Source organism: Mytilus trossulus, chromosome 1, assembly GCF_036588685.1.
Source record: "Mytilus trossulus isolate FHL-02 chromosome 1, PNRI_Mtr1.1.1.hap1, whole genome shotgun sequence".
Lineage (NCBI taxonomy): Eukaryota > Metazoa > Mollusca > Bivalvia > Mytilida > Mytilidae > Mytilus > Mytilus trossulus.
In genome coordinates this window covers 17,957,043-17,983,842 of record NC_086373.1, presented here as the reverse complement: position 1 = coordinate 17,983,842, position 26,800 = coordinate 17,957,043, and the positions used below count along the sequence as shown (strand labels likewise).

Genomic DNA, 26,800 nt, shown 5'->3' with positions numbered 1-26,800 from the left:
GTGCAACAAAAAACCGACAATGCATCATACATAGAAACGAACAAAAATGAAAAAGATAAAAACTGCCAAATCAGACTCCATGGCTAAATAAAGGAAACAGTAGTATACCGCTGTTCGAAATACCTTAATCGATTGAGAAAAGTACAAAACCGGGTTGCAAGCTAAAACTGAGTAAGACGCATCTAATATAAGTGGATAACTACGACACAACAGAAACACAAAATTAAAATGTAACACACACAGAAACGAACTATAATATAACAATGGGCATTTTCTAAACGTAGATACATTCTAAAATAAGACTAGTGTAAACTCTAAAAAGAAATTTAGTGTTAATTAAACTTACACCTTACAAGTCAGAGTCGTTTTAATAGGATGTAGTTGATATATATTATATATTCCATATGATTTTTTTTATTTAAATGGCGAACGAATTCAAATTGAGTTCGTTAGGTTTGTTTTAAAGACAACAAATAAATAAATGTATTGACATGACATATCATACTTATAAACTAACTGTGTACCATTTTGGTAAACCCTTTTTGAATTTTATGTCCTGAATCCTTTTCAACTTTGTACACTATTTAAACTGTTTTAAATAGAGCGTCTCATGTGAGTCGTAAATAGACGTAACGCGCGTTTGACGTGCAAAATAAACAGTCTGGTATCTTTGATAATTTTTCATTATTCTATTGCATTTCCTATTCAGTTATTGTTTAAATCATCGAAATATACCAAATCTTTCAAAATTGTAGTATTTCTAGCGACCTTTAAACAAACACAATTCAGATATAAGTTTTAAATTATGATAAACGCAAGGTTCAAACTCGACTGTGCTACAGCTACTCTACCTTGTATCATAATGACAACTTTTGGGTATATACTTGCTTATTCATGGTTTTTTATTCATATGAGGCAATACGATTTTAAAATTTTTTAAAAAGCAAATCAAAAGACAAACAAAAAATCAGAAAATACCACGGCATAAAAAAGGCAAAGAAGAACAAATTTCTCTTCTGTAAAAATTGTTAGCTGTAAGATTTCAATTTATCTAAATTCATAAAGTTCCAATGAATAATTATTTGTTATATAAATCAAATGTGTATATAAACCTTATTAAAACTTTAAACTGTAGAATTTTACTCACTTTTATTCGTCAGCGTTCTCCAGAGTCTTGATTTAAGTTTGGTATTGACAATCCATTCAAACATCATTTTTATGCTTTTACAAATAAAATTGAAATCATGGAAACTAAAATCCGATTAAATAAATCAAATCACAGTAGATATTGTAAATTTCCATATTCTTCATTACTTCACTTCTTAAGCCATTAGATTGAAGAACTTGGAAATAAGTGACGTTTCAGAAAAGATGTTCTTTGTATAATGCAATTCCTCTAGAGGATTGTGAAGATTACGTGGTCTGTAATAGTACACTTGTAAGATACTATGTATAATGCTTTGTTATCTTTGTATCTGATAAATGCCAGTCTTGATTTGCGTTAATTGTTTTCGGGTAAAAAAATGTATCTATCTGTAATTATTGGATTTATGTCATTTCTTGAATTGCTATTGAATAAAATGATGCTGAGATAGACACCAATGAGGCAACGACTAAATAACACAAACTCACAAAATAAATAAGTTATAATGATACGTTTGTTTTGTAATCACATGTCTTGTATCATGGTAATATATATCATGACAAACAAGTATTCGATAATGTATAGTTGAAACAAAATAAATGAAAATGAAACTTTATAGTGTGTATGCATCCGAAACACGTTTCTGTGTTTATCGTCAGTAGGAACGCTCAAAGCCAAAAACCTGAAAGCCATTAATGTAGAAGAAACAAACATGTTCAAAAGGACCTTCAAAAATAGTTGCCTAAACCATCTATTATCAACTTTGACTAATAGAGTTGAGGTAACTATATAAATTATATGCGTCAAAAACCCTTTTCTAACCATAGAGTGACAACTTTTTCTAATTTATTAATTTTCTCTGATGTCTATATGCACTAGAAGTCATTGTGACATTTCGGCATATAAATTCTACTTCAATATCCGTCGTTATATTATCAACAGGTAAAGTACTTTTTAGTAGCTGCGATACCATTTAAATACCTGAACTTATAATAACATTGCGGCATATGACATATACTTCAACAGCCGTCGTAATAAATAATACTGAAGTGTAGGATCCAATGATGTCATATCAACAGGTCAAGCTTTATGTTGATCCTATCAGTCTTGGATACGTGCACCGTTTATGTCGTTGACGTTGATACATATGAAATGCTATCCGAAAAGTGGCCGTCAAAATATAGTTTCAGTGTAGGAGTGCATGCTATCATATAACAGGATAAGTAATATTCTTAGCGTTTAGCTTCGATCAGTCTTTGATACACGCATCTGCGTCAGTAGCCGTCGAGGTAGAAAAAATATGTAGGATTGAACGATGTGTTATCAATAGGTTAAGTTCTTGTCGCTTGTTATCGGTATAGCTGCGATCATTTTTCGATACATGCACTCTTAATGACGTCGCTAATTATGTGTAAAAGGGCTTAACAGCATATCAACAGGTTAAGTACGTTTCGCTTGGTTTTAATAGTTGCTTTCATTCTATGGTAGGGACATTTGCTTTACTGCTTTGTTTTGCTTTGTATTTATTTAATGATAATGATTATGTTAGATATTATAACTAATGTGACAACTATCCACCTGTTATCAATTGAAGTAGATATAAGCAATTATATGCCAATACAATATATCACAAACCTTAACTCTATAAAAATAAGAATATGTGTTATGCATGAATTATATGTCACAGTATGCGCTTCAACAAAGAGAAGGGCCTCAATTGTAAATAAGTTTAAAAGGCTTTCCGAAAAAAATATGTAACAATTCAAAAGATATCACAAACGGCCTTGGACTCTTTTCACAAAATGTTTTCCAAAAATATTGATGCTAACTTATCCTGAAATATTCCTGACATACGAGTATTTATTTTTCGTAAGATTTCATGCGAAATGCGTTGCTGAGAAATAATCTTCTTAAAGAAAACTTCTGGACTCTAAACTTCTACAAAATGTATCATTGGGCCTCTTGCGCAGTTAGGTTCAATTAATAAGCACAGATAATAAAATTAATTCTAACCACAGAATTATCAATTGTAATGTGGTTAATGACATTTTGTATTACCTAATGATCAGATTTCTACACATTGAATGATATATCCTATTAACTTCAGTGATTAATGTGCCTGTAACAGGTCATCTCAACATCTGAACAATCGACTAATTGCAAAACTAAATAAGAAATATGTGAATTTATCTCAAAGTCGCTGAATAAAGGCAAAATACTGTGATATTCAAGTACACTGAAAACTGCCATTAACTGGCAAACATGGGAATGACCAATAAAAGTACAGTGTGATGTAAAGATCCCTAAATAATATTTTCTTATAGCATTTCCGGTTTAGAAAGAACATCATGGTGTGAGTAAAAATGAAACTTTAACCATCATATTAGGTTTATTATTTATGACCTGATCAATTTATCCAACATATCTAACGGTATCAATGCAAAAAGATAGGTTAGTATAACTTTGCATTAGAATCTAAAGGTGACTAGCTGTCAAATTCATGTTCTCATATTTGACTCAACTTCTTATTTTTGATTTAAAACAATGTAAAAAATGTATCCAAATTATAAAAAGTATAAAATTCAAAATATACCGGGCATGGGCTCGATAATATGTAGCTTCGTTTCGGGTCTAGGCTCCATCTAATTAACCGTCGAGTTGACCCCGAATACCTTCCGATTGCCATATGAGTAATATAAACAAAAAAATATAGATACAAGAGGCTGTCACAACGACAGCAAACCGGATTTATTAACATTTATTTGTGTCCTGCCAATATCACAAGAACCATAACCGATGAACAGTGAAAGTGAAAATTGTCAATATCAAATTTTACCTCAATTTTGTCATCAGTATCAACATATTAGAATTTGAAATGCTTAGGTTGAATGGTTCATGAGTAAATGCAACAACATGAATGGAAACACCATTTTTCAATCTTCAAAAAAACATAACTCCTGAACGGTAAAAGTCAAAATCGTCATTATTGAACTTGACCTTCATTTTAATTTGTTGTCAGTAACAACATATTAAATTTTAAAAGGTTTGGTTGAACGGTTCATGAGTAAATGCACGGACACAACATTTTTTAAACTTTCAAGAACCGTAACTCCTGAACGGTAAAAGTCAAAATCGTCATTATTGAACTTGACCTTCATTTTGTTGTCAGTAACAACATATTAAAATTTTTAAAAGGTTTGGTTGAACGGTTTATGAGTAAATGCACGGCCAACATTTGGTGGACGCCCGCCCGGCCGCCCGACCGCCGTACATCCCCAAATCAATAACCGACATTTTTGTCACAAAAATCCGGTTAAAAATGCTTGTACCAAGACAGGAATATGAAAGTTGTAATCCCTTCGTTTGACGTGTTTTAGCTTTTGATTTTGCCATTTGATTAAAGACTTTCTGTTTATGATATTCCTCGGAGTCCAGTATTTTTGTGATTTTACTTTTTTCCCACAAATGATAGTTACGACAATATGGAATGCATATAATAAACTATCCAAATAGTACCAGGATTATAATTTAATACGCCAAACGCGCGTTTTGTCTACATGTCCAAAGACATATACAAGTTGGCTTGCTTTCATGCTGCAAATCAATTTGGTTTTCATACGAAATTAAAACATATGGCGGTATCAAATGATTCGTCTTTAAACTAATAAAAATCATCACTTGAATGAACACCTACTGTTAATATTAGAAAACAATATTGACGGTTTTTTTAAGGAATTTGTCTAAGTTCTTAAATTCTCAATTCTCTGATGAGGATTTTCAATTGGTTAAAAGTAGTCACATCTATTTTATAACATATAATATTACGTAGACATCATTCATGTTTCTTAACGGCAACAAAGAAGTTATAAATATCATGAATGGTTTTATATGTTTTTCGTATCATATAGCATGATAGCTTCATTATAATTCAATACTAATAAAAGAATCCATGACGTGTACGTCATTCAGTTAGCAACCAAATTCTGCAATAAAAGCAAAAATATCTACAGAGGTTAAAATATGTATGTCTTTAATATTAAACAAGAGAACAGACAAAGCTGAATGTACATAAAGTATGTGGTACTCGGAAATTAAAAACAAAATGTAATTGAAATCAAAATAGATCATCAAATATTAGCAAGGATCAGTCAACAAATCTTTGTTTTTTAAAAGTACAAAATAAAAAATGGGCATGGAAATGGGGATTATGTCAGAGACAACACCCTGACTAAAGTAAAGCAATACTATATGATACCGTATCACAGTAGGATAACAGTTAATGAAAACTAAATCATAGGAACTTAAAATAGCTGTATCTGTTGATATAGAAATCGGTCGCTCTGTAACGAATACAGTATAGTTGGTATAGATATACAATGAACCGTGCTTGAAACACGTTGTTCTTCCGTAATGACCAAAGTTAACTTATCCACAAATCTCAATATGTAAGTTGATGTTATACGTCAATTACGAAGTGCAGTATATATTTGAATGCGTGATTAAAATTTACATAGTCTTGCATGAATATCAATCAACTCGGTTTCAATTTTAGGCACTCGATTTTAATCTCCTAGTTTTTACATTTCTCTATAAATTGGTCTGGATGTTATCAATCATCATTGATATATAACCAATCAAACAATACTATGATTTGATTGAAAGATTATCGCTGCGATCTTGTTTTGAAGTGGTATTGCTTCATAAATGATTTTTTTTAATTGATGTTGTATCCGCATAAGACAATTGCCGATATGTATGAATGTTATCTTCATCGATGGTCTTAACTCACACCATGCGGAAATCTTCAAAAAGTTGAAGAAAAATCGAAACTAAAAATCTCTTTGGAATGATATTTAGTGTCAAAACATCGAAGACCACCATTGAATATCTCGATTCCTTGATTTGAACCAAACAACTGGTTTAAGGGTTCTTCTATCCTTATTAACAGGTCATTGTCAGTGTCAAATACTTCTAGATTATTGAATAATACACAAACATTTAGTACATTAGTAAAATGCGCGTAGAAGTTGACAACTCAATTTCATATATAAATAAGGGTGATTTAAGTCTTCAAGGTATCAATGACTATTTTATTTCAAAATAAGTCAATAAAGACACGCAACTCTGTAAAGTGGGAATTCATTAAAACAGATGAAGCAAAGCAATACTACATGATATCGTATCAACGAAGATTACAAGTTCATGAAAACAAGCTCATTAGTATTTTATCTGGTGATATATAAATCGGTCGATCTACCGAAAAAAAAGTAGTTTTGCTATGTAGTTTTGCAGTCAACAGTGCTGGAAAACACATTTTTCTTTCGTTAAAGACAAGAGAAAATTTGTTAAAAAAAATCTCAATATGAAGAAATGAATTGAGTGTATTAAGATGATTAGAAATTGCAGAAGTAAGAGAGAAAAATGTTCTGTCTTCTCCCGGTTTTATAAAAGTTACCGTAATCTAAAATTTCGTGAAAATAATGATTTAAGTTTGGAGGACCTGATTTCAATTATATCAGGTTATTTTTACATTTCTCTATAAATTGGTCTGGCTGTCATCAATCATCATTGATTTAACTAATCAAACAAAACTATGATTTGATTGAAAAAGTATATCTATTATAAAGTTTACAAGAAGAAGTACAATGAAATAGTGGAAACAGTAAAATATATTATTTAAATTAGAATCATTGTTAATACTGATCACCTTGCGCTTGTTTTTCTTTAATTTATGACGTTACTTAAAACCTCAACAATTTTGTAAACTCTTTCAAAACGAACACTTTGAAATGTAGATATAACAATGATCACCAACACAAAGTATTTTATGTTTTGAGCGTTGTTGGTTCGCTGTATCATTAACTATTTCCTTCATTTCCATCCACTCATATTAAGAAAAGGAAGATTAACTATAGGAATATACACTGTATAATGAATAAGTCAAAATTTACGCAACAAACCAAAAATACAGAGTAAACCACAATTCTCTCCTTGTGGGTACACCTCGTTGCTACATTTAAACTACAAAGATAACTACTATCATGGTTGTTGAAAAACTGATTTTTTACAACAAAAAGAACCAATTCTTGACTATTTTACAAACGGAAAGTGTTTGTATCAATAATTTTACACTTTAAAACATCGTCTTGATGTTATCGTTATTTTCTACAGGAATTTAAATGGTTCGACGATGTAGTCAATTTTTATTTTGCAAGTCAATGTCTTTCATTTCCAATTTCTAGATACACCGGGGCGGAAATGAAAATAAGATGGTCTAATTGTTTTAATGTTCAATTTCCAGAACATCGCATTAGTTTTTTGACCGCTAGATGACCTTCCACAAGTGGCCTATTTACCTTATGCATTCTATGTGTCGCTACACCATTTCCTTTAATACCGGGATGAGTTGACACGTTTGTAACTTCAAGTGTCTACATTAGACTCATTCTTTACAATTTTAATGTCATGACACTTGCAGTTGTTCTATGTTTCTTACATCACTATTCATGATGTAACATGTTCGTATTTCGAGTGATTGACTTGATAAAAGACGAAATTGATTTTATGATTGATGCTGATGTCACGTGGCTGATGTGCAGTTAAAATTTTCATTTGTCCGTCTAGACTTTATCGGTGTGAAAAAAAAGATAAAAGTTTCACTTCATTTTCCGTCCAAATGTTAAAGGATTACGGCAACCATTACCAGGAATTGTTCGACCAACATGTACGACACGATAAAGGCATTTGAGAAGTCCAGATGAACTATCGTGGGACATTACTTAATGACATCACTAATACATCACCCCGGAAGGAAGTGATCATTTCAATTTTCATTATTAAATAATGGCCGATAGCAGACAGATTATGGTGCGTTCATTTGCAGTAATTCATTACCCTCAAAGTAACTTGGTGCAGTAATGAAATTAGCTTACTTGATTAATGTACTTGTAATAACGTACAGCTGTAGCAATGTATATTCTATATATATTTGATGTTTCTGTAACAATGATTGATAGATAAGGATATATGGGTGGTCATTGAGACAGTTACCAAACAACATCCTCCGAAAACAATTGCATTGATTTTTTTTAATTATGATTCGTAGCAAAAACTTTTATTGTTAAGAATGTTTGCCAACAATGAACAACACATCTGAATAACTTGATATAAGTAGATGTGGTATGAGTGCCGATTAGACAACTCTCTATCCAAGTCAAAATATATAAAAGTAAACCATTGTAGGTCAAAGAACGGTCTTCAACATGGAGCCTTGGCTCACATCGAACAGCATGCTATAGATATAAAGAGCCCCAAAAATTACCAGTGTAAAACCATCCAACCGGGAAAAGCAACACTCTAATCTATATAAAAAAAAACAGAAACGAGAAACACTTATGAACCATATCAACAAAAGACGCTTATGAACATCAAATTTCTGACTTTAAAATTGAAATGGCTTAACTCAATCATAAGACATATCACCACACAAGTTAAAATACACTGAACGAATAAATGTGATCTATGATACAATGTAAAATACAAAATCTATAAATTTTCTACTGCTGTGAGATGTCAAACAATTTTAGAAAACAACAATAAGCTTGAACAAAAATCCTCCATTTGCAATAATATTATACACTTGTAAATAAAAATAATTTTGCTGTTAGGTTACTAGGTATATAGTTTATATAGAGTAAAGAAAATAATTAATTAAGATGTTCATAGTATGATAAAATGAAAATTTATAGTAAATCCAAACACTTATCAAAGCTGGTATTTACACCACATGTAACCCATAATAAGTTAACATTAAATAACAAAAAAAGCATTACAAATGGTATCAACAGGTCAAGTTAACAAATTAACAAATTAACTTGCCTTAGTAAAATCTTTTCGTGCGTACATTGTACAAACCTCACACTTGGTCGTGTACGTTCATGTTCAAATTGTATGGATGTCTATTTTACAAAAAAAAGTGTTAGACCACCAATTAAAAATCCCTATATGTTCAACCAAATTTTGCAATTTCCACAGCTTTCTAAATATTTTATCTTAAGTTTAACTTCAAAGAACCCAGGTATATCCTGAATGTACATGTATCACCTTTCTTCATGGCAAATTTCAACCCATGTTTAAAGTCTTATAAGAAAATTCTGATCTTGAAATTACAGACCAGGATTATAAAATATGTAATTGTTATCAGCTGTAATAACAGTTTTGAAAGAAATGCAATGTCATGTGTAATTGAGCATATTTTCAATTACATGTAATTGAAAGTAATTAATGCCATTGCTTTTTTGACATGTAATAAGGAATTACATTTCAATTTCTTTTAATTACTTGAGTTAATTGTTGTGATTTGTTTTTTGCCTTTTCTGATTCATTTAAACCTCATGCACTTGTGATGAAATTTGTATGTTTCCTCACATTTAGTATGCACTTGATACTTTAATTTGTGTCCTTTTTCATTTGTTATACCTTATAAAAAAAATGTTGAAAAAACTAAAACATTACATTTTGTTAATATATCTAAAAACGTAATTGCATATACTGTGGATTCATTTATTTTCGTGGGTACCAATTTTCGTGGTTTGAAGAAAACTTGAATATTCGTGGATATTTAATTTCGTGGTTTTGGCAAAGTCTGCATACATTCCTTTAGGAATTTTGTAATTCGTTGAACATTTAAATTCGTGGTTCCCCTGTCCCCACGAAATCCACGAAAATTGGTATCCAACGAATATTAATGAATCCACAGTATGATAATTTTCATTTTTATCTAGTTCATTAATTATTGTTTTTTTCTTAAAATTCATAAACAATCTAATAATTAAAATCAATACTAATTTTCTGTCATGATTGACAAAATTATTTAATGTAAACTCATAGACAAGTGAGTTATGGCTCAAAAGGGTCTAAATATATTTCCCTTTCACCAAAATTTGAGTTGGATTAAACAATGACATCAAAAGCACTATTTTTTTTTGTCAGAGTAGGGCTACTTTTACTATTGCGTATCTATTATTCCTCGTTATTAACCTTCCAGAAAAGTTATAATTACTGGTTTCTTTTGTATCTTTGCATTGCTCTCTTTTTTCAACTCAACTACGATTGTTTTAAAGTCTTTTTGTGAATTTTTATCAATTTTCTGTCCATGCATACATTTTAAAGGGTTTATGATTCTAGTATCAACTATCAGTACATTTTAAGTCCACCATTTAAGAATTATGATACCACTGTTGGGTAGTCAATGAAAGACATCAAATGGATAGTCAAACTTAAAGACGACAACGAACTGACAATGTCATGGCAAAAACGGAAAAAGACCAACCGACGACCAGCACTCTACAACCATTGGAGTTATATGTTTATGCTTAACTTCGTGATTTCCATTGGTTTTTTTTGCTAGCCTCTATTCTGACCAATTCTTGCCATTTTGAATAGATCAATCCCATTATAAGTTTTTAGACATTAATGTATTGAATTCCACTTAATATATATTTTACTGAACAAATTGGGAGCTTTATTTAAAAAAATCCGTAACTTATTCAAGACCATCGATACATTTACCATATTAAATCCATTTAACCAAAAACTTATATTGAATATATGTCTTTAAAATATATGAATATAGTTGTTGAATACACGGTTGAACCATGATTAAGATATTAGTAAACTAGTATGGTCAATTAATTTAGAATTGCAGTTAATAATAGGCATGGTGTATTAATGGAAATAAGCAAGTATCTTTCGAAAACAAATTCAATCAAATTCAGTTCATGAGAATCATTAGTTTCAGTTTTCATTTTTTATTATTGTGATGACCTTGAAATATATTGATTCATGCTATCAATGATCATTTGCGGGGATTTCGAAACACGCTTACAACCGAATACCAACTTGAAGGTTATTTCGTTTGCACAAATTTAGCCGTGGATTTCACGTCGTCAGTTTTCATAAATGTGTTTCCTTCAGTTTTAGTTTGTTACCCCGATTTTATTTCTTGTGAGTGATTTATGAGTTTTGAACAGCGGTTTACTACTGTTGCCTTTATTTATAAAGATACATAAATACAAGTTGTGTATCTATTCTTAAAAATTATAAGTAATGTGCCGATTGAAATACGTGGTTAATTGTGAATAAAATACTTTCATCTGCTATCTGCAGCAAGTTACTTATCTTAAACACAAGATAAGTAGATACGACCTGTATGTGTTTGCTAAAGGAATTGACTACATTGTGTGATACTAAAAAAGACGGTTATAAATGCATTATCAATATTCAATATTATTTTGTTATTTCAAGGCATGACAAGCGGGATAACCCAGATTACAAAATCAACGCTAAGATGCAGAGATTCGTCATTTCAATCAATAAAACAATTCGCAATGTAATTACGTTGTTGTCTCAAAAAACAAAATATGAACATTTCAATCTCTTAGTGAGGCATAATTTGTCTAATAACAATACTGAATATTTTAGATCGTGTTACTGTTTTTCAAAAGCAGTTTAGCAAAACTTACAACCTCAATTAAAAAAAATATACAGGTTTTGCACACAAACAAACAAGTTAAATATACATACATAGTAAATAAACTATGCAGCAACTGTGTTCAAATCTAAATGATAAACTGCAAATTTGCCACTAACTTTAACTGTTTTAAAATTGAAAAAGTATGAAAAGTATCAGATAAAGTTATTTGATTCAATCTGATCTACTGACTCATTTAAATTTGAATGTACCACCTAGCAAAAAGATTGAGATATTTGAATGACAGATCTTCAATGTAATGTTTTAGATTATGAATCTTTTAACTTTTTGGAAAACATTAAGATAAAGGATGACGTTTCAAAAGTAAGCTTTTTGTTTATGCCATCTTGTTTAAATTTTAGTATCTAGATTTTACCGTTTTGAAGTGTGTTCCAGATTCACCTGTTGTGTCCATTGAACCCGATGTCATGCGTGTAGAACATACTAACTATCAAAATTCGATCAAAGTCTAAATAGAGAGAAGTTATTTTCATTAAATAAATATTAAATAAAGTCTTTATTCAGGTTAAACTCTGTAGATTATTTGAAATGCCCATATTCAAATACTTCACTGTTCACGCTAAAAACAATGTATTATTTACAGGGATAGCTGTTATTCCTCTCTCAGTATGCTTTATGCAGAACGATTCCATTTATAGGTAGTTTTGATGAGAATATTTGATAAAGCATGACCATGTTGAGTAATTTCATGAACAGAAGGTGTTCAAAAATAAACACAAACTCGATCCGATACTCACGATTTTAACAATTCTAATATAGATCAACCTTATACAGGCTTAACGGAAACAAATCAGACAACTGTGGGATTTCAGAAAGATGGAAGAACAGATTCTTCTTTAATCTACAGCTTCTTATCGGAAATTGCTGTATTTGAATAAGCATTACATTGTATAAAGTAAGTGTCCTGGTTGTATTCAATATGGCAAATACTTCGTTCCCATAAATGAATTCAATCTGTTCGAAAATACTGGTAAAATTAAGAGTTTCTGAAGTAGAAAATACTTAACGTTCTAGGCACGAGTAAGGTCAATTAAACTTTGTACGACCTTATATCATAAAACAAGAAATCAGCGTGTTTGAGAACACGTCTTTCTATTCATATAATTTCTGCAATGAAATTAAAAGACACTTCTAAAAAGAGTGTCAAGTCCGTAATATAAAAGAAAAAAACAAAGGATATCGGGTATCTATCCATGACACAAATTCAGTACAAACACAACAAAACAACACAGAAAAGGCAAAAGATCTGTGCTATTATCATTATCAAATATATGTTCAATTTGTTCGAGGGAACAACGCCTTCTGTTTTCTTTAAACATTGAATCAGCTCAAATTTCACCATAATGTCAGGCTAAATCACTTCTTGTGGCAAAGCATAACAACTAGCAGGTGGTATACTAAGTTAATCTTAGAAAAGACATAACTAAAATTGAGATTATAAATAGGGAATGTGTCAAAGAGACAAATATCCGACTAAAAGAGCATATATATACAACAGTCAAACACAACAATTAATCTTCAACACCGTGTGAAATTTCCGTTCCAGGAGGCGGGCTTCAGTTGGTCCCTAAATAAAAATGTGTACTTGTTCGGTGCAAAACAGATCAACTAAACTCTGAAACATATAGATGGACCGAAATTTTAAAAAAGACATTAAAGACTGACAAAGGACAATTGCTCCTAACTTGGAACAGACACAAAAATGTAGCGGAAATATATATTTGATTTCTTGAGGTCGATATGCATTTCTATTTGGACAAAAAAGACCGAGAAATCAGTTCCGTACAAAGCTGAAAATTTAGATAGCCCAAGATATACAGATGCGTACAGCAGCACAACAAAAGATAAATGTATGATTATTGATTTCACATATGTTGATAAAATGTCTTTCAAACCAGCACAATGGTGAAAAAGATCAATCAAACTGTTCTGTTTAATGGAATAATGCTTTGTGTTAACCGTTTAATAAATCTATTTACAAACATGCATGTTTAACTTCTATCAAACAAATGATTTTGAAACGAGTTAATGCAGAATATAACAATATAGAAAATATTAGATTTTAACAGGCATTACTAAAATTGCAACTAGTACAATGGGTTATCAAAATATAATAATGAAACAGGTTTAAATAAAAAAAAAATGCATTCACATGTATTGATCGAAGTCTCTATCAATATAATCAGTCTGGCTGTGTCATATTATATCGATTGTTATTACATAATGTCCGTTTGGGGATATTTCAAGCATATTTAGGGCGAGAACAACTGAATTATAAAAGTGATAGGAATGCTTTATGTACAAATTAGTTTTATCGTGATGAAAGACTTAAAACTTGCATTTGTCATTTAATTTCAGTTTTAGCACAGGGGCAATTATGTTGCTTTACAAAAATACATCTACGCACTTTTTAAGAGTTCTAACAATAATTCGTTATTTCAATGTACCGAGAACGTGGCGCGCACCTGAGATCAACCCTAGTTTTGGTGGGGTTCGTGTTGCTTATTCTTTAGTTTTCTGTTGTGTCATGTGTACTATTGTTTGTCTGTTTGTCTTTTTCATTTTTAGCCATGGCGTTGTCAGTTTATTTTCGATTTATGATTTTGACTGTGTCCTCTGGTATCTTCTTGTGTTCCTCTTTTATCTAAACAAGGATATGATGTATGCCTGAATTGTAGTTGGGTTTGAGTTGGCTTTCAGTAACTCCGAGTTCATTATTCCGGTGGTCTGTTGTTCTGGTTTTTTATTTTAACTGTTTTTGTGCCGGGTACCGATCTTTTGATTTAAACCTTTGCTACTAAAGTTTACCGTTCTTCTTATGATTTACACCACAGTTCCAGGATATAAAAGAAAGAAATAGAAAAACATAAAATGACTTACTTTTGTCGTGAGTGAACCATTATGAACCATCGGTCTCTGCTTCATGTATATCAATCCTTGTCCTATCAGTACGTGGGACAAATTGAGAACTCAAAAGAAAATAGTTCTATTTGTTGACTGGTGAAGTTTAATTTCATTGCTAAAAAGTGATTATAAACGAGCGTTTTTACGACGTAACATATTTTTTATTTGATTTAAGGACAACTATCACTCGTTTTAATGGTTTGATTCTTGAATCCGAAACAATATCTAATAGTAAGACCCTCTTTATTAAATAATAGAAGTTCGTAAACCTCTGTCCTCGGTTATAATCAAATTATCTATTATTAATGAAAGTTTGGTTTGGTTTTTTTTCAATCCTCAAAATCATGTACGTTTGTATTACCATTTGATCAATCATGTCAAACATGAAAAAATGGACTGTTCGTGTTGTAAATTTCATTATATTGCAAAATATTAATGAAATCAATTATAAGAAGTCAAGGTTGAGGACCTTAATATAAGTGTCTAAATCTGAAGTCTAAATTACTATGCAACCCAAAAGATAAGGTTTAATATTGAACGAAGACTTATTTGTATTGGAACTCATTATGAGGCAGCTTTCATTGGCATATTTATCAAATCAGGTTAATTAAAATGTTGAATATAAGGCTTTGACGGAATTTCGCGTTTTTTATATTATACAAATGCCAGGCTTTGAAAAGCAATCATTCATGAGGCATTATGTATTTATCATTTTCTTTGAATATGATATTGTTGTATTGACAATTGTCGTTGTGAACTTTTTTATAAAATATTTTAGGTCTGATTTGTGTATAAAACAACAAACGTATAAATAACAAATACGATAGACAGCCAGCAACGACTACCACTGAATGAAAGGCTACTGACTCAGGACAGACATTAACAGATTGTGGCAAACAATTCTCCAGGTCTATTCCCTTATCCGAGACAGAGGTGTAAAAGCTTGATATGAAACCATGATGAGAATCAGTGCAAGAAGGATTGTCACAAATGTGGTTAATATCACTGTTTAAATTCGAATGGTGTAATATCCTTCTTTTCTTTTTTATTATTTTTTGACTGTATGTTTTACTTGTTTGTGGCAATTTAGTTTCACGTTAGTATTGCCGAATGAGTAATATTTTAAGATCCATTTAAATATGTGTGAAGAAAATAATTTCAAATTGCGTGCAAGGATTTAATAAAAGGATTTCTTTTTTTTTTGCATAAAAGTCACAAGCCATGTTTCAGATACACTATCTCCAGAAGCATAAAAAGAAAAAAAGCGCGACACAACTTAAACATAAAACAGCATTAATGAGTGACTTGATACCAGGTGCTGCTGATAGATAATGAAAATATTATCTCAATTTGATATTCAGGCGGATGCCATTTGTCCCAAGCAGTTTTATTTATGCTATTTAAACCACTTTTTTGTGACAGTTCTTTGTTTTTATTTCTGATAAGAGATTTACTTAATAGCAACTGAAAGAATATTCGAAATAGCAAGATCAATTATTTCTCTTGGTTTTAGGTAATAAATTGTCAATAAAATCTCAATAAGAAATAAAACTCATTTTGTTATGTAATTTAAAGTTGAAGTAAGGGGAAATCATTATTTATTTTATTTTGCATTTACAACTTCAGGTGTTTATAGCTGTAGCAATGCACTATTTGGGAGATAAGCATAATAATCATTCGATAATAGATGAACAATACACAAGCATGTTCAAAAAATAAATAATTTATTTCTCCGAGCTTTAAAAACATGATGAAATTTACGAGCCTCGTCAAGTGTTACTCCTGTTTCGTAACGAGTACAAATACATTGTTTATTTCCCAACATTGACCGTATATATTTTTACCTTGCATTGATTGTATCCACTACTTAATGTTTATCTTTATACCTGCAATACATTTCATCTTTATTTGTAAGGCAAAATGGTAGAATGTAAGATAAAATGGTTCTTTTCATCAACAAAATAGGCGATGCATTCTGGTTCTCAGTTGTCGAATGATATTTTTATGTAAACCTGGGATCTAGCCTCACTGCTCGAAGTAGACGTACTGAAGCGATAAAAGAAGGTTTGGCCTGAATGCAAGACTGTTTTACTTTAGTTTAAACCAATTTCGGATTTTTTTAATCTAAGCATTTTTAAAATATTTGGCTTCACTAATATCTTACTGCTGACTTGTTGAAGATTGTTATAACATTTGTGTTGTGCATACTATTTAAACTTAACGGATAAAATTTAAATTTTGATAAAGTCAAAAAATTTAAAAAAAATTTAAAAAAAATTAGTAGATGGTTTGGTTCTGTCATGTCACATACTTTAATTGAAAATGAATACGAGATGTATACCTAGACAAAATTTAAATGAAAACTAGAAAATGATTTGAAATTTTTCGACGGTCTTTTCGGGCGAACTTTTAAGCACAATTATGGGGAGGAAATTACGTGAAAGAAAATGCATGAGTGAACATTCCAAAGTAATACATGAATTCACCATTTATCAAAATATCAAGGTTTCTTTTCGCTTGTCTCCACATTGACAGTTGTTTGGGTAAAAAAGAAAATTTTACATCAAACAGCACAACGAAAAAAAAGAATGGATGTAAATTATGAAACCACGTTATTAACTTAATATAAGAAGGCGAGAGGAGATGTTGGATAGTCGTCTATGGAACAGCAATATTAATAGACAAAAAAAAATAATCGCAGTCTTAGAGTTCAACAAAAGCCTAGGGACAAATTACGGACTCCAACAATATATAAACGGACCAATCGCCTAAAGTCAAGAAAATGATTTTCCGAAATCATAGTTCAATTGTTTACTGTCTTATGAATTTAAATACTGATTTAAGCTATATAATAACATGCCTTTTATATTACATTAAAACACAGAAATGCAATACTAGTAATAGAACAACAGTTAAACACGTACATTTTGAGCCTGAAGTTGTGCCATTTGAAAAATAAGTTATTTTAAAATTTGAAGGATACTTGTATATTATAACTTAAGACTTAATAATACCATATACGTTAATTGTCTGAATCTTCAGATGTTTAGGGAGCTATCATTTGATTTTTATGAGGGGCAAGGTTCAAATTTGAACAAAAAAATGCAGAAGATGAGCATTTTCGCCAAAACAAAAGTAGGATGATAAATTATGTAAAAAAGTCTTGCGCGTCTGGCGTACAAAATTATAATCCTGGTACCTTTGATAACAATTTACACCACTGGGTCGATGCCACTGCTGGTGGACGTTTCGTCCCACAGGGTATCACCAGCCCAGTAGTCAACACTTCGGTGTTGACATGTATATCAATAATGTGGTCATTTTTATAAATTTCCTGTGTACAAAATTTTGAATTTTCTGAAAAACTAAGGATTTTCTTATCCCAGGCATAGATTACCTTAGCCGTATTTGGCACATTTTTTAAGGAATTTTGGTTATTCAATGCTCTTCAACTTTTTACTTGTTTGGCTTTATAAATATTTTGATATGAGCGTCACTGATGAGTCTTATGTAGACGAAACGCGCGTCTGGCGTACTAAATTATAATCCTGGTACCTTTGATAAATATTTACACCACTGGGTCGATGCCACTGCTGGTGGACGTTTCGTCCCCGATGGTATCACCAGCCCAGTTGTCAACACTTCGGTGTTTACATGTATATCAATAATGTGGTCATTTTTATAAATTTCCTGTGTACAAAATTTTGAATTTTCCGAAAAACTAAGGATTTTCTTATCCCAGGCATAGATTACCTTAGCCGTATTTGGCACATTTTTTTAGGAATTTTGGTTCTTCAATGCTCTTCAACTTTTTACTTGTTTGGCTTTATAAATATTTTGATATGAGCGTCACTGATGAGTCTTATGTAGACGAAACGCGCGTCTGGCGTACTTAATTATAATCCTGGTAACTATTGATTAACATATAAAAAAAGACTGCACCAAAAAGAGTGAAAAATAAATAGACAGGATTGAGATTAAAACAAAATATGTTATCCTAGCGCCCCCTTCTTTTCCCCCTACAAATCAAATGATAACGCCCTTACTGCATTTCAACGATGTGGCAATTCTTTATTGATTTTTGTTCACATAGTAAACTGGGTTAAAGTTAAGTTGAAATAAGTTTTTTGTTCAGATTATGATAAAGCACGCTCCACAGCGCAAGATAGAAAAGAACCTTGTTGATTGTTATTAAAACATACATAAAACAATAAAAGATCAAACAAACTGTCACCTTATTACATCTCCCATACTTTGCATTGCCATTTTAATGCATTTATTCCATAAATCGACTTGAATAACTCACTAGCAATGCACAAATCTAAGTATTGAATAACACAACTCTTCAGAACTTACAACTAATTTGCAAACATAAAAGGAAAATTATTAAAACACGGTACAATTGGATGACATAGACGTAAAACCATGCAATTTATGTTGGCAACAGCAATGTAAACAAAGAAGAAAGAGTCAGCTGTTGTATTGTTCTGACATGTCAGTAACATAACAATTGCTCATTACTGTCGTTATTATATAATATAAACCTTCGATCTATAGTATTAGTTTCCTATCTAGTTTGTGTCTATAAACACATTGACGAAGGGTTTTGTTACATAATACAAAGGGAAGAATCACTGTTTTGCCTCGCATGCTTCTTTGAATCGTTTGAAGCTCAACAACGAAACCGTATAACCTGATGTGTAGGTGTACAATAATCATTCAAATATAGTCTAAAATACGTCATTTGTAAAGGATTTGTCAATGAAATGATTTTATGAATATAATTTCTTTCTACCTGATTTTTGTTTATGAGTTCCCTTACAATGTTTGGATAAATCTCCCATTTCCTTTCTTCACTATTCGAAGTTCTTTAGATTTATAAGATATGCATTTCTTTTTTGCGACTTCCATGGAGTTTTTAATTTTTTTTACAAATGATTTGGTTTATATATATCACTAATGTTAACGTACTGACTTCGACCAAAAATGTGAACTTACCTTGTATATAATACATTTTGTTTTCTTTTGGTCATGATTGTAGATCTCTTGGATGTGCCGTTGAGTACCTTGCTATCCGTTTTTCAGTTACCTAATATGTATGCTTTTCATACATGTATGCTCGTTATATCAATTCATTCATATGGTATATAGCAAAAAATAAACAACCAACACCAGTGAAGTATTTCTATTTTCATTATTTTTGTCTTGTTTCTTTTCTTTAAAAACAGAAAACATCTTATAAATGGTTTATTTACACTTAAACCAGTTTCATAACAAGGTAAACTTTCCGAACTATTGGTTAATCGAGCATATTTAAACTAGATTTGAAATCAAATAGGTCTTCAATTCTGTTTAACATTAGAGGCAATATTTTACCAGACTACTTTCCATCAATTTATGGAAAAGGTTGTCAGACTGAAACCAATTAAATGCCATAAGATGTTTCAATTTATTTTTCAAGGGTTGTAAAACTATTGTACTTTTCACGTTCAAAACAGAATTGGGTATATATCCTTCCGTCAACTCATGGAAAGAGCGTAGAGCAATGACTTTTACCTTAACGTTCTATTTTGATTCATATAATTTGTGCTCTGATGGAACAGAATTTTGATAATTAGGCATTTAAAAATAAAAATTACAGCTATAAATTCTATTGCAAGCATCGAAAACAAACAACAGAGGTAATACGCAATATCAATCATCTAATACATTGTTATCATCTTACAATGTTTTCGAAGGTTATTTGAAGGTTTCATCCTTCAAGAGTACATTCATCTTAAAAAATAAAGAAAAAAAAACAATGGTGAAAATAATGCTCCACATGCTCGTCTAAATATACCTTTGTAATGACAAATTATAGAATCATCTGATCTTATCTCTAACAAAGCCATAGGAAAGCAGAAAACCCAACTGTTTGCATCTGCTCTCACTCAATGAAATATGTATATTGACGCTTCTCTTGTGGGTGGCTTATTTATAGTTTGATGGTTCGTTTTGTCTTAGTTCTTCATTACTCAAAATAAGATTATAATAACGTTTTGCTAATCACTGAAATAACCAATATGTCACGAAAAAAAATATGCGATCATACCCCTTTTGACGTCAAATAAAAATAATAGAACACATCTTATCGGGCGTCCCACTGTATATATCATTTTGCTCAGCTTTTAATAAAATTGCATATCATGGTTCAGTTCGCAGACAACCTGATAATCGGTACTTACTGCAGCGTATTGGGGAAGAAAGACGTTATCATCTACGTCTTTATTTGAAAATCTCGCGTGGAGAAACATCGTTTCACACTTGATGAAGAGGAGAATCTCATAACTAATTGATCAACTAAACAGCACTTTTGGTTAACATCAAAGAGGTTTTGGAATAAGAAATGTTTTTCCTTTCACATTGAAGATATTTATAGTTTTATATGAAACACAGTTGCATTAATAATTTGAATTAACATGTACTGTTAGGATAAAGAACCTTTAAATGTAAATGCACTAGGTCAATTGACATTTTCAGAATCCAAAGCAGTATGGGTAACTTCATTGTTCGTACCTCCAAAATTACCGTAACGTCATTGGTGGAGTGTTTATAACCAATCAAAACGTTTATGTGAAAAATTTTCACAGAAATACAACAAAACGCCATTGATTCTGAAGCATTACATTCAACGTTCCTATTAGATGATCCACGATTGTCCGTAGAGTAAAACTAAATTTAGGAATTTGACAGATATTGCGTGAAACAATTAATGGACCAATTTGCAGAGACAGATGCACATTTTCGTATCCTCCAGGGTGAATAAAGATTCATTTTCTTGTAATTCAAATGATCATAAAACAGACAATTGATATTAAAAAAAATCTTGTTTCTTAACCTTAAATATTGTTTCATTTTTATAATATCGTTTAATATTGATTTATCTGAAAACATATTGTTTAAACTAAAAGGAATTTTATTTCTTTCTAAGTGTCGACGTGTCATATGTACATCCATGTTTAGAGAATCTCAAGTTCCTCTGTCAAGCATTTATCAAATGTTTTATGTAATTTTCAAACAAAAAATATACCTTGATGAACCTTGTGAAAAAAAACCATCTCATTTTCCCTGGGATCCAACAGATGTCTTGCGACGCTTGTTGAATCATTGCAGATGGATGCCGCGTTAGAATTCACAGACGACAAGTCATTTTCTAATTAAAATTTATATCAATATCCTTGTTGTCTGGTATTTAATTCTTCGTGTATTCAATTGTCTTGCTTATTATTCCTGGAATTCATTACGATTCGGAAGTAATGTTTTAAGTCTATGAGATTAACCACAAATACATTCAAGGAATGGTGAAAAAAAAGTGACTTATCTGATTTTTTGGGGATTGTCGAAAATCTAACTTGTACCGAGGAGGCTAACATGCATTTTTTTAATTCCTCTAATAATGAAGAGAATTCTAAAAGTTGTATCATGCAACAATTTATTTCCTCTGAAATATTGTTAAATGTGTAATAAACCAAATCATGGTACGTCACATCCGTTTGTAAACGAAAATAGGTCGGAAAAATATTTTCATGAATTTGACAGTTGTAGGTAATTAATCCTATATTTTATTGCAGTAAAACATTTTTATAAACATGATTCTTAGGTATTTCAGAGCACCATTATTATTTTTTTGTCTGGGGTTTCTATAGAATATTTTGAAAAATTGAGCTAACATGGTTGCTAAATCTTGTACAACAGGTTAAATAAGGGGGTATTTGGATTGGATAACTTCCAGTGATTGTTATTTTCTTATTTGCAATAAAATGTTACATGAAATTTTTTTCTATAGTACTGGACAGGGTAAAACTTTACTCGTTTCAAAAAAAAGAATGTGTCCCCAGTACACGGATGTCCCACTCGAACTATCATTTTCTATGTTCAGTGGACCGTGAAATTGGGGTCAAAACTTTTATTTGGCATTAAAATTAGAGATATCATATCATAAGGAACATGTGTACTAAGTTTCAACTTGATTGGACTTTAACTTCATCAAAAACTACCTTGACCAAAAACTTTTACCTGAAGCGGGACGAACTGACGTACGGACACGCGAACGAACGAAGAGACAGACAGAGAAACGGAGGTACAGACAAGAAAACAAAATGCCCTCTTCTATCATAGGTGGGGCATAAAAAGATAAATTCTGCACATTTTTTTGAAAAGTGCAAATTTAATAAAGACTCATAGGGAAAATCATTGGTGGTATTACGCCTTAAGGATGATGAAACACAATTGGAAAAAAAAACACTTGTTAATAAGAGGGGTTGCTTTTTAGCTGGACGCTGACGAAGAGCATGACGAAATGGTACAAACGAAGTCAAGTAACAAATCGGTTTTAGAATAACCGCGTAAACCAAAACCAGGAGTCTTTTAGCAAAAAATCAAAATCTTGATAAAACCAAGCAAATAGCAACCGATATCAAGAGAAATCATTGAGGATTTGGATCCGCTCTCATGCTTTAGACAAATAAATGTCAATACGTTCTATGAATATGACAATAATCACGTATTAGAAACATTAAGGTTAAAACAAATTTTAAAGTAAACGATCATTACGTGAAAACAGTCCTCTTACCAATGGTGCATTTAGTCAAACCATTTTATAAAGGTCTAAATTAATGCATCTTCGATTTCCTATTCTCAGCACGTTAATCGCTATTTATGAGTTATTATGTCTACATTATCAATAAACATGTCATCATATATCATATTTTTTATTATCTATTTATCTTTTGTGCAGAGGACAGTGTCGTACAATAAAGCATCCTTGGCCTTACTCGCACAAAGACAAACTATTGTGTTTTTAATTCACTACTTGTGTCGACTTTTCCCTTGAACTAATTACATGACTACGCTATTTCCTTTCACATCTGAATATGTGTGGTCAATTAATTTATGTATATGAGGAGATGTAAATAAAAGCCTAATTGCTTCTGTATTTTTGTTACTTTATTTGCGTATACATATGATCCAATCAGTTGATTTTCTCCGCGAAATTACAGTGACGTGATATTCAGTACTCAACGTGAGCCTTACAACGTACAGGCACAAAGGGACTTACCATCTCGATTTAGGATCATTGGTCAATCAAAATATATTGCTGTTAAAAAGAGGTTATAGCTAGTATAATATACGCTGTGGTTAAATATCTTTACAAATGTGATGATAACATAGAAAAGATACTAACTCGGCAATTTCAAACCATTTTTTTATTGATGTCTATTTCTCTACTTTCCGCGGGTACCTTACTAGTCTCTACACACATTGCCGAGCGCCAGGCTCAAACACAATACAAATTGGAAGTCAGTTAGAACTACTTTGTCCATATTATATTTTAATTAAAGAATGACATTATCATATCTTAATGTGGTGAACAAATGCTACATTATACAAATAGTGATATATAGAGATTAATACATGGCCTTTTCCATATCAGCCTGGGTATCATCCCGAGACCCCCATATCAGCCCGAGACGGAGTCGAGGTGCTGATATGGGTCGAGGGATGATACCCAGGCTGATATGGAAAAGGCCATGTTTTAATCGCTTTATCATATACTTCCGACAATAGTTTTATGAGAGGCAAATAAACAAATGCAATAACTAAAACAGTCAAAAACTTTATAAAGAAGTTAAATCATGAATCAAATATACTATAATTGTCCAACAGCAGCATCACTACATCAATATAATATGTATGGTAACATTTCCTATAGAGGCATTTTGAAACATTGAAAATTTGGAAGAGTTTTATGATCATTATTACTCCATCTTTGTTGTACTATAATATGATTCTTAATTGTCAATGACGTTTGTTAGCAAGTACTAAACTATCCCGTAAATTTTGACGTCGTCATCAAAAAATATCTGACGTCGTCATAAAAAATATCTCACGTCACAATGGAAAAGTAAACAATCGATACCAGAAACAACGGAGGTAACTTGCACGAGAAGCACTGTTATGGGTTTTTTGCACGAGACGCCCCTAATATGGGTTATCAGCCCGGGCTGATATGGGTTATCAGCCTGGGTGGGAGATTATGGCTTGTGTACTTCCGCTCATTACACATATGCAAAAGCTATCATATCAATGCTAAGTATATGATAAATATACTTATCAGTATTTTCGAACGTTAACATAATTGGATAAAACAAGCACATTGTCTTTAAAATCATATTCGCATGACAACAACAGCCGTAAGCATAACATTGAGATGCAATTTTTATTAGGACAATGCCTTACTTTTGCGACTTAAATACTGGTTTAAGAGATTAAATGTAAATAGAATATAATCCAGTATAGTGTCATTATTTTCTGCATTTAATGTCAAAGAGTACAGTGGTTAATGTTTTAAAATGGTAGAAATAAAAGAAAAATCGGATGCTGTTTTATAATAAAAAGATGTGTGTGTGTGTTTTAGGGACTACTATAATGCCTTATGTCCAAAAGATGAAAAATCGTATATTTTCAAAGCTTGGACAAAATTAAAGGTTTTAGCAAACACTTGACATAAACATAGTCGTTGAAACTTGAATTATTAGTGCGGACATGCACTCTACGTGTATACTTAACTACGATATACTTGTAATACATTTAACTTAAAGTTAGTTAGAAAATTCAGAAATTGGAAATCCATGACATAAGATAAATGCACATCTACATTGTTTAATATCTAGTACTGTTACTACTAAACATTTTTTTTTCTGTGTGCATGAATTGTAGTCGTTATTTGTTTAAATTTTTCTTTAAAAAAAATCCGCCAAAACAACACAGAAAATGCCTTTTTCTTATTATTTCCAGAGAGGCATATACTTTTTGAAATACTAAGTTATCATACAATGGTAAACACCTATATCCTCGAACTTGGGATTTAAACGCAATCCCATGATGTATATTCATTTAACACCCAAAGCAAACCGAAAGAAATATGAATGATCAACCTTTTCTTGTATGTAAAAACGGAATAGAAGATTTTCCATATTAGAGTCCAGGAATTCTTCAATGAATATGTAAATAAATGTATATGCACGAGCCGGGTAACAACAGAAAACGTACCTGGAATGGTGTCTTCAATGAAGAATGTTTCTTCTGCTTCTGCAATTGGCGGGAAACTGTTTGGGGAAAAAGTAAAAACAAACGGTGTTTTGCTTTCCCAGTCCACTTCTCCATTTTCTTTCTTTTTCTTTCTCGATTTAGTCTTTACATTAGATTTTATAGGATTACATCCATTGGTTTTTGATATATCCTCTGCTTGATGCTGTTTATCTTGTTCAGTTTTGTTTATCCTTCTGTTTCGTTTTAGTCTCTTCAGTTTATTTTTCCAAGAGTTGTATAAACTTTCTTCCGATTCGGAACTCTCTTCTTTTGACTCAGAAGATTTAGATTTAAGCCTGAATCGTTTACTTTTCTCCTCTTTCTTTTCGTTCGGATGAACACGTGGCATTGTTACAGTTGCTTATATATTTTAACGTAATCCGCTGAATATATCAATTTTCAAATATGTTTTTTTTTAGGATTTCACAATTTATGAAGATGTAAATCCTTTAAAGCGTTGGTCTTTCAGTATTTTGTTTCACCACTATACCATTCCAATCCATTTCTGAAAATGGATAAGCCGTATCAATTAGATTTTATCATTTCTATTCAGTAAGAATCAGTTATTTGAATGACGTATGTTTTCAATTGTAATACACGATTTATAATCACGAGAGATACTATTTTTACCATAAAAGTGTTTTACCCGTAATTAAACAACTATTACTCAAAAAATCGTCTGTTGTAAAACATAGGCTTGAACAATATAAGAAAACTAACGCATTTAATGACCAACGTTCCTTTATGATAATATTTCAAGACACCTTATCTGAAACAGGAAACAATTTTGTCTTCTTATACTGTCAAACTGTATTTGAAATTACACGACATCCTAAATAAGAGTTCATCACTTTTCTTTGTACGTTTTGAATCTTTATCGAGGAGTTTCAATTTTTTGTTATATAGTTTAGTGGCGAAATCTGTCTGGCATGACTGGCTTTCCTGTTGGACACAACGAGAATTGTAGTGTCACGTGATAGCATTTAATTTCCTTCATTGTATTACACGTAGATAACTGTCTAATTTACACTAGTACATTATGGTCAATGCAAAATAAGAGCTTTAAATGG

General features: G+C 31.3%; 1 protein-coding gene across 3 annotated transcripts in view; it reads right to left on the bottom strand.

Moving 5' to 3' along the window:
- Positions 1-26,208, bottom strand: part of LOC134717621 (uncharacterized) — a 118,029-nt gene extending 91,821 nt beyond the window's left edge. The window contains exon 1 of one of the 3 annotated variants that reach the window (XM_063580126.1): positions 25,692-26,208. In XM_063580126.1, the coding sequence (XP_063436196.1) occupies positions 25,692-26,079 (388 nt within the window). In that variant the 5' untranslated portion in view covers positions 26,080-26,208. Of the gene's footprint in view, positions 1-1,147; positions 1,501-25,691 lie in introns of those variants that run through there. The other 2 variants (XM_063580118.1, XM_063580153.1) reach the window with 2 other exon arrangements.
- Positions 26,209-26,800: the final 592 nt, after the last annotated feature.